Genomic DNA, 8,314 nt, shown 5'->3' on the forward strand with positions numbered 1-8,314 from the left:
GTATCCTGTATCCTGTATCATGTACCCTGTATCATGTATCCAGTATCCAGTATCATGCACCTAGTATCATGTACCCAGTATTTAGTTTGTATATATGTATGAAGCCAATTTTTTACAGATTGATTCTTGCTGAAGAAGTTTAAACCCTCTTACATGAACTGAACACAAAAGACAATGAATGAAAAATTGAATTTTAATGTGTTTTTTTCAAAAATGGGATTTTTTTCGAAAATTGTGCTGATTGTACAGATTTTTTAAAAAAATGTACGGATTTTTAAAAAAATGTACGGATTGGTTTAAAAAAATGTACGGATTGTACGGATTTTTAAAAAAAAAATTGTACGGATTGTACGGATTGTTTTTCGAAAATTGTACGGATTGTACGGATTTCTTCTGAAAATGTACGGATTTTTGTACGGATGTGTTCAAAAAAGTTTTGTAACATGATCAGGGTGATCATGTTACAGGAGTAGTAACTAATTAAAGATTATGTTACAGGACAGGTAACTAACTAAGGATCATGCTACAGGACTGATAACTAGCTAAGGATCATGTTACACGATTGGTAACTTACTAAGGATTATGTTACAGGACTGGTAACTTACTAAACACCATGTTACAGGACTGGTAACTAACTAAGCATTATGTTACAGGACTGGCAACTAACTTAGGATCATGTTACAGGACTGGTAACTTACTAAATACAATGTTACAGGACTGGTAACTAACTAAGCATCATGTACAGGACTGGTAACAAAAAAAGGACCATGTTACAGGACTGGTAACTAACTAAGGACCATGTTGCAGGACTGGTAACTAACAAAACATCATGTTACAGGACTGGTAACTAACTAAGGACCATGTTACAGGACTGGTAACTAACTAAGGACCAAGTTACAGGACTGGTAACTAACTAAGGACCATGTTGCAGGACTGGTTACTAACAAAGGACCATGTTACAGGGCACATATGCGACAGTATTCAAGGGGAAGTCTAGGTTGACTGACAACCTTGTCGCCTTGAAGGAGATACGACTAGAACATGAAGAGGGAGCTCCTTGTACAGCTATCAGAGAAGTTTCACTTCTTAAAGATCTCAAACATGCGAATATAGGTCAGTTGGAATATTATTCTACTTGCTAATCCAATAACCATGGTCATTTTTTATCTTAATTTTTTATAGTAAAATGGGAAAATTCCTGAATTCCTGTATACCTAATATGAATATCTCAAAGTATGATATAGAAACCTTATAAATAGCCTTGAAGAATAAAAATCTAATTATCGAAGTCTTCACTCTATTCTCTTGTTTATTGGGTCACCCTATGTTGCCATAATATTTGTCGTTCACCTGTATTTTTTTAAGAATTTGTGACAAAATATTAAATGTAAATTTCTGTTTTTTCTTTTCTTTATTTTTCAGAATCTTTTTCTAGTTTTTACCCTTTTTTTACTTTATTCAAAAAAATAAGTTGTTCTCCCTTAGACCAGGTTTCCCCAAAAATTAAGAACCAAATTTTTTTATTACTTCGCATAAAAGTTAAACTTTTGGATGAATTTGGATTATTTTTCAAGAATTTTAATAAATATGATTTGTTTCAGTGACCCTGCATGATATAGTCCACACTGAGAAGTCCCTGACCCTGGTTTTTGAATACCTGGAGAAGGATTTAAAGCAGTATATGGATGATTGTGGAGCTATCCTTGCCATCAGTAATGTTAAACTATTCCTATTCCAGGTAAAACCTAGTCCAGCTTAATTTAACCCATCCAGGGCTCTCCCCCTCCCCCACTTGTCAAGGTAAAACCTAAACCATCCCANCCAATTTAACCCACCAAGGGCTCCTATACCTCACTCTCCCCCCCTCCTTGTCCAGGTTAAACTAAGTCAAGCCCAATTGAAACCATCCGCTTATTGTATACTCTATCCTCCCTCAAGGTACCACGTAAATTGAGTTCTGCCCATTTACCCCCCTCTCCCATAGGCTCCTTTACTACCTCCTTTTCAAAGTTCTACTTTTCCAGCCCAATTCTATCCAACCTATTAGTCCTCATTACTCTCAATATGTTATATTTCTTAAACCACATAAAATAAGTTTATTTTTTAGAAGAATAAGTTGACGTTTTATCTTGAATAAATGTTCTTATTTCTTGGAAAACTTAAAGGCAAACTGAAGTTTAAGATTATCTGACGTAGGTTTTTATTAATCATCATCAAGCATAAATTTCTTACAAATGTTTTCCTTAAAATTCGAATATTGTTTTTTTTTGTTTTTGTTCAGATGTTACGCGGCCTAGCGTACTGTCACTCCAGACGTGTATTGCACAGGGATCTTAAACCTCAAAATCTGTTGATAAATGAACGAGGGGAACTAAAGGTAGTATTTTTTTACAAATTTAGGCTTACGTTGAAGATTTATTTGATATTTTACTGTTCACCAAGCCACAAAAGTCGATTAAAAATTATAAATCAATAGGCAGAGGTAGAATGTGTGGCTTGGAGCCTCTTCTGTGCAGGGCTCGGAGGTCATTGCAAATTCTTAGGATTTGAGACAATTTGCGGGCTCATGGCGGCCCTGCATCCCCTACCTCGTTCCACACTTATTTTTAATCCGACATCACGAGGATGTTCTGACAAGATCCTTATTTTACAACACGCTGATAGTGAATACATTATATAACTTGATTTATATAAACCAGCATTTTTTTCAGTTGGCGGATTTTGGATTAGCTCGAGCAAAATCAGTTCCTACAAAAACATATTCTAACGAGGTGGTCACACTGTGGTACAGACCTCCAGGTGGCCAGCACATTCTATCAATCAATTAATCATTTTAGCTTTCTGTCTTCTCTTCTGCAGAAATTATTAGAAACTCATTTTTTAAAAGTCTTCTTGATTCTAACAACAATGAAAAAATATCAAAATATTATGCGCTTTGCAAGCACTTTTACTATGAAAGATACTATGAAAGTAGTAATGGCGCATACAGGATTTTATTTTGGTGGGGGGGGGGGGGCAAACATTTTCGACCCCTCTCCTAGAAGTGCTGGGGAGTAATTTGTGGAATTCCATGGAGGAACCATAGCATGTGTTTGGTGTTCTTCATTTTCAAAAGAGAATTACCCCCCCCCTCCTCCCCCCGTTTCTTGAAAGCTAGGCCTTACTTTGTAAAATTCCAAACTTGTAATTTGATAATTTTCCGTCCAATTACATATTATTATTTGTTCCTAATTACTAGATGTTCTACTGGGTTCTACTGAGTATTCAACTCCTATTGATATGTGGGGAGTTGGCTGTATTTTCTATGAAATGTCCTCAGGACGACCTCTATTCCCAGGGTCAACAGTCGAGGACGAACTTCATCTAATATTCAAGGTTTTTTTTTTTAAATTCAAATTATTCGTTTTTTAATCAAAGATAGTAAAAATATGGACATTAGTTTATCCAAATGCTTTAAATTAATTCTTGCATATTTTTGTAAATTAAACATATTTTTAATCTTAATTCTAACCACGATGGAAGACGATTTGTATCCACTTTCTTTTAAAACGCAAACGTTTCGTGGAATTTTGAATGATATTGCGCACGTCATAAGATCAAGTCTACACACGAACCATCGTTTCTTATTTTTGTCCAGGTGCTTGGTACTCCTAAAGAAGAGGATTGGCCTGGAATCAGTAGATCAGAAGAGCTGGCAAACTATAAGTAAGTATTTAAGAGGCATGAGCGTATCCAGTGTAAGGGTTGGCAAAGTTATAAATCACCCTCCCCCTCCTAAATAATTTATTATGCTCAGAAATCTTATTGATGCTTCTCTGTGCATTTACAGTATATAATTCCAAAACTGACCACTAGATGGTAGCAAACTAGCTTATTGTTTTCAGTTATCTTGTTTAGAAACCACCGTCCATAATTGGATGTTCTTTATTATTAAAAAGAGGGGGGGGGGGCGGGGTCGGGGATATATTTAATTCTTTCCTGTCAGAAATAAAATGATTATTATAAATGTTAATGGTTGTTAATCTAGGTTTCCTGTCTACCAGCCTGAAAGTATGGTGTCCAGAGCTCCAAGATTAGATTCAGAAGGTGATTTTATTGGGTTTTCATGGGTTTTAAAAGAACCAGGGGCTTCATAAAAGCATAAAGATGGGTAAGTTGTAAGTTTTAAGGAGATATTCCTTTAAAAAAATGTGGAATTTAACTTTTTAAAACACAGGGTGGCCAAAATGTACGGATTGTACGGATTTTTTATTTTGTAACCCTAAAATTGTACTGAATGTACGGATTGTACGGATTTTTTTTCAAATTGTACGGATTGTACGGATTTTTATCCTTACACCGTTTTTTTTTTAATTTTCACTCATTTCAGCAAATATTTTCTTGAAAAATTCTCGTCAAAATGAAGTTAGTTTAACTTATTTTCTGCATTCTAAATAATATTAGATTGATTAACGTTTCAATTGACAATCAAAATTCATTCATAATTTTCGAGATATGTCCAAGAAGTGTTTATTTGAGAATATGTTCCATAAGTACTTANTGAAAACATGGAAAAAATGGTTAATCTTAAAATTCTGGAGAATTTGTGGAAAAAATTGCTTAAAGGGAAAGGGTAAAGTTATGAGTGTAAGGAAAGAAGAAAAAGTAAACTAAAAGACATTAAATGAAGATGTGAGAAATGAAAATAATTTAGAATTAATTTGTTTGTTTTTAAAATTAGGAATATCTTTGCTTCTTGGCTTTCTGAAGTTTGAAGGAAGACGACGTATCTCTGCTAAAGATTCCATGAAGCATCCTTATTTTGCTTCTCTCAGTCAAGCTGCAGTTACGCTTGGAGACAGTGAGTACATTTGTTTCACCAACAATATAGAGCTTTTAGCGGTGATTTTCTAACAAAAAATCTAGTTAAGAATCTAGTAAAGAATCTATCGAAAATTACGAAATCTTAAAAATTGTGCAAAACAAAGTAAAAAGTAAATTTTACTATATTTTCTTTGTACAATTTCAGCCCTAGTCGCGGTCCTAAATTTTGTGAAGTTTTCAAAATCCTTCAGTGCTAACTAATTTTCGTCAAGGGTTTAGAAATTTATGCTTAAACCATTTCAGAAATTTTATTTTGTAATAAATTCACAAATAAGACCATAAAATTCATTAATTCCAAAATAAAAAGATTTTAAAAACTAAATAAATAAACACTTAATTGTTTTTAGATGAATCCATCTTTAATGTGCCCGGAGTAGTACTAGCCAGAGATCCAGGTTACAGAACAGTAGGGTCAGCTCAGCCTAAATCCAGGAGACAGTCCATGCTTCTCTAATAAACAGTCCATGCTGCTTTACTGGGCATGAGCATTCCATGCTGCTGTAATAAACAGTCCATGCTGCGTTAATAAGCTGTCTGTCTTTTCTGCTGTAATAAGCCAATAATAAGTCCATGATGCTTTAATAATCAGTCCATTCTTCTTTAATAGGCAGTCCATGCTCTTTTAGAAGCAGTCCATGCTTCTCAAGAGAAAGTCCATGCTCGTTTAGGAGAACGAATTTCATACTGCCTTAGCTTTGAAGACAATTCTTGCTTCTTTTAAAGGCAGTCCATGCGGATTTCAAAAGAGACTTTGCTATATAAGTTGCAGAAGTCCATGCTCCATGAAGAAGTCGTTGCAACTTGAGCTACCTTAAGAGAAGAACTTTAACACCTCTTTTATTCCCTATTTAAGAAGGCAGTCCATGGGATTGGATTTAAACCTTATCGAAGGAGGCAGTTCATTCTGGAGAACATAAACATAAACCAGAAACAGTCCATGGTGTCCAAAGTTAAAGTAAAAAACCTTAAATAATAGAAAATAGTCCATCCATCCATCTTACTTTTTCATTAATTTGTTTATCCTGCATTCAGAAACAAATTCTGAATGAATATAAAATGAGTAATGATTAGTTTATACCAAGCTAAATAATCATTGTCTCGAAGCTTAAATTAACAAAGTTACAAAATGCCGAATTGTTCTTAAATTAAATCTATGATGAATCAGTATCTTGTGGACTAAATATTTAAGAAAAATAAAGTTTTGCTTATTTTGGAATATAAATCATAATTTTCAGTTTTAAGATAAAAATATATACATCAGTCTTCATTCAGATATTGTACATATAGTACATTGTAATGTACTGCGTGCATGTATAGTGAACGTGTGCAGACTAAAATGTATCGCATGTCAATAAACATAATTAAACGTAAAAATTGGATGAATTTTGTAATGCTGTGATTTTATGAAAACCTACTTTTTTATATAGCATCCCCCCCCTTTTCCCCCATCTACTATATAGCAACCCCCCCCCTTTTCCCCCATCTACTATATAGCATCCCCCCTTTTCCCCCATCTACTATATAGCATCACCCCCTTTCCCCCATCTACTATATAGCATCCCCCCCTTTCCCCCATCTACTATTCCTCTCTCATTCCCCTCCCTTCTACCCTAATAGGGGGAAATATTTTAAATTAAGTATTTATTGTATTTTATAAAAAAAATTGAAAATATATTAAGTAATAATTAAAATGGATATTATAAAGATAAATATTACTGTCCCTAAGTCATAATATTAAAATATGAAGGCAATAAAAAACCAGCAAGATGTTTGGAAAATAAACTAATCTTGTACCAAAATGTTGTTGCCCCTCTATTTTTGTGATTGTTAAAAAAGCATTTTCTATTCTGTTAAAATATTTTACTGAAATAAAGATTTCATGTTTACTGGTTATTAACAAATAATTGTTTTCGCTTGTTTTTTTTTTAACTTTTTCTCTGTAAGCTCGAAAATTACTCAATAGTGGCATCTCCGAATTAACCCTATCACAACTGAAGGAGGGGGGGGTAAACAGTGACCCCCCTCCTAGAATTTTTTGCAATAACTCGGAAAGTATTGGTCTGAGGCGTCTCAAAAAAATTTTAACATTCCTAATTATTGCATGCTATAAGCTAGGCTTTTATGCCTGCTGCCTCATTTTACAGTTACTAGACTTAATTTATCTTTAGACCTACTTCCAGTCATTGGTTTCCAGCATAGAATTGGCTTTTACTTCATTAATTTGATAACTATGGCCGAGGCGCTCGGCCCCCTAGCCTGTCCTAGCCACAGAGCTCGGCTCCTTAATTGTCTGAACCTAACAAATCACTGTCAATTTAATAACTGTGGCCGCAGAGCGGTCGGCTCCCCAGCCTGTTTTAGCCGCAGCGCTTGGTCCAGAAAATGTTTTAACCAGCCCTTTCCCTACATTTTAATGTTTTTCCACAATTTCATTTGAAATATTTTTTTTTGTTCATTTGAATTATTTTTTGTTCATTTGAACATTTTTTTATTCAGTTGAACTACTTTTTGTTCATTTGAACTATTTTTTGTTTATTTGGACTATTATTCGTTCATTTGAACCATTTTTTGTTCATTCGAACTATTTTTGTTCATTTAAACTTTTTTTTATCATTTGAACTATTTTTTCTGTTCATTTATTATTTTTTGTTATTTTGAAATGTGTGTGTTTAATGAACCCATTTTATGTTCATTAGAATTATTTTTATATCCATTTGAATTACTTCTTTATTTGTTTTAACTATATCTTTAATTGTTTGACCTATAAACTTCATAATATCTCAAAATTGTGAAAAACTGCTGTAGAAAAATAGTTCAAATGAACAAGTATCGTGTTAATTTGAACTACAGAATATGACCAATGATTCACACAAACATTAGTTCAAACTGCAGGTATCCACCCCAGCATAGGTGTTAAATCCGTCCTACGATACTTAAGACCTATTCAACAAACAAAAACCCGTGGAGAACACAAGATTTTCTGGTGTTTATGACTCCAGCCTAACAAGACAACTGACATCTTTTCAGAGTGTAGTAACTTCATGAACTTTTTTTAGTAGAGGTGTTTCCTCTTTTTCCGTACGTTTCCGCATATTTTTGAGGCTTTTACGTTATTCAAAGAAACATTTAAAACTTTGTTTAGTTGATGTGTTTCCTTTTAAAGTTAGTTTAGTTGAGGTGTCTCCTCTATGTTTACTAGCAGGAGCCTACGAGAGCTTCTAGTGTAGGGGGGACACCTTCATTTTTTGTGAGTACACACCTAGAAGCTTTTTTGCTGGGCCTCCTTAAAACCCTTTTTTTTTACAAAATTACTGATTAGTTTTTTATCTAAATTAAAGAACCGTATATCTTTCATAATACTTAGGATTTGCTTGGTTTAGAATAGAATATATGACAGAACAGAAATGAGAATTTGTCAAGAAACTCCAAAATTATAATCTTTATATTGTAG

General features: G+C 33.8%; 1 protein-coding gene across 3 annotated transcripts in view; it reads left to right on the forward strand.

Moving 5' to 3' along the window:
• LOC111709375 (cyclin-dependent kinase 17) overlaps nucleotides 1-6,749 on the forward strand; it is a 49,038-nt gene extending 42,289 nt beyond the window's left edge. For all 3 annotated transcript variants that reach the window (XM_023483028.1, XM_023483029.1, XM_023483027.1), the window contains 9 exons: nucleotides 963-1,113; nucleotides 1,602-1,738; nucleotides 2,282-2,377; nucleotides 2,712-2,799; nucleotides 3,239-3,375; nucleotides 3,638-3,705; nucleotides 4,028-4,086; nucleotides 4,721-4,840; nucleotides 5,211-6,749. In XM_023483028.1, coding sequence (XP_023338796.1) covers nucleotides 963-1,113; nucleotides 1,602-1,738; nucleotides 2,282-2,377; nucleotides 2,712-2,799; nucleotides 3,239-3,375; nucleotides 3,638-3,705; nucleotides 4,028-4,086; nucleotides 4,721-4,840; nucleotides 5,211-5,317 — 963 coding nt within the window. In that variant the 3' untranslated portion in view covers nucleotides 5,318-6,749. The remainder of the gene's footprint in view (nucleotides 1-962; nucleotides 1,114-1,601; nucleotides 1,739-2,281; nucleotides 2,378-2,711; nucleotides 2,800-3,238; nucleotides 3,376-3,637; nucleotides 3,706-4,027; nucleotides 4,087-4,720; nucleotides 4,841-5,210) is intronic.
• The last annotated feature ends 1,565 nt before the right edge of the window (nucleotides 6,750-8,314 follow it).

Source organism: Eurytemora carolleeae, unplaced genomic scaffold (genome assembly GCF_000591075.1).
Source record: "Eurytemora carolleeae unplaced genomic scaffold, Eaff_2.0 scaffold948, whole genome shotgun sequence".
Taxonomy (NCBI): domain Eukaryota; kingdom Metazoa; phylum Arthropoda; class Copepoda; order Calanoida; family Temoridae; genus Eurytemora; species Eurytemora carolleeae.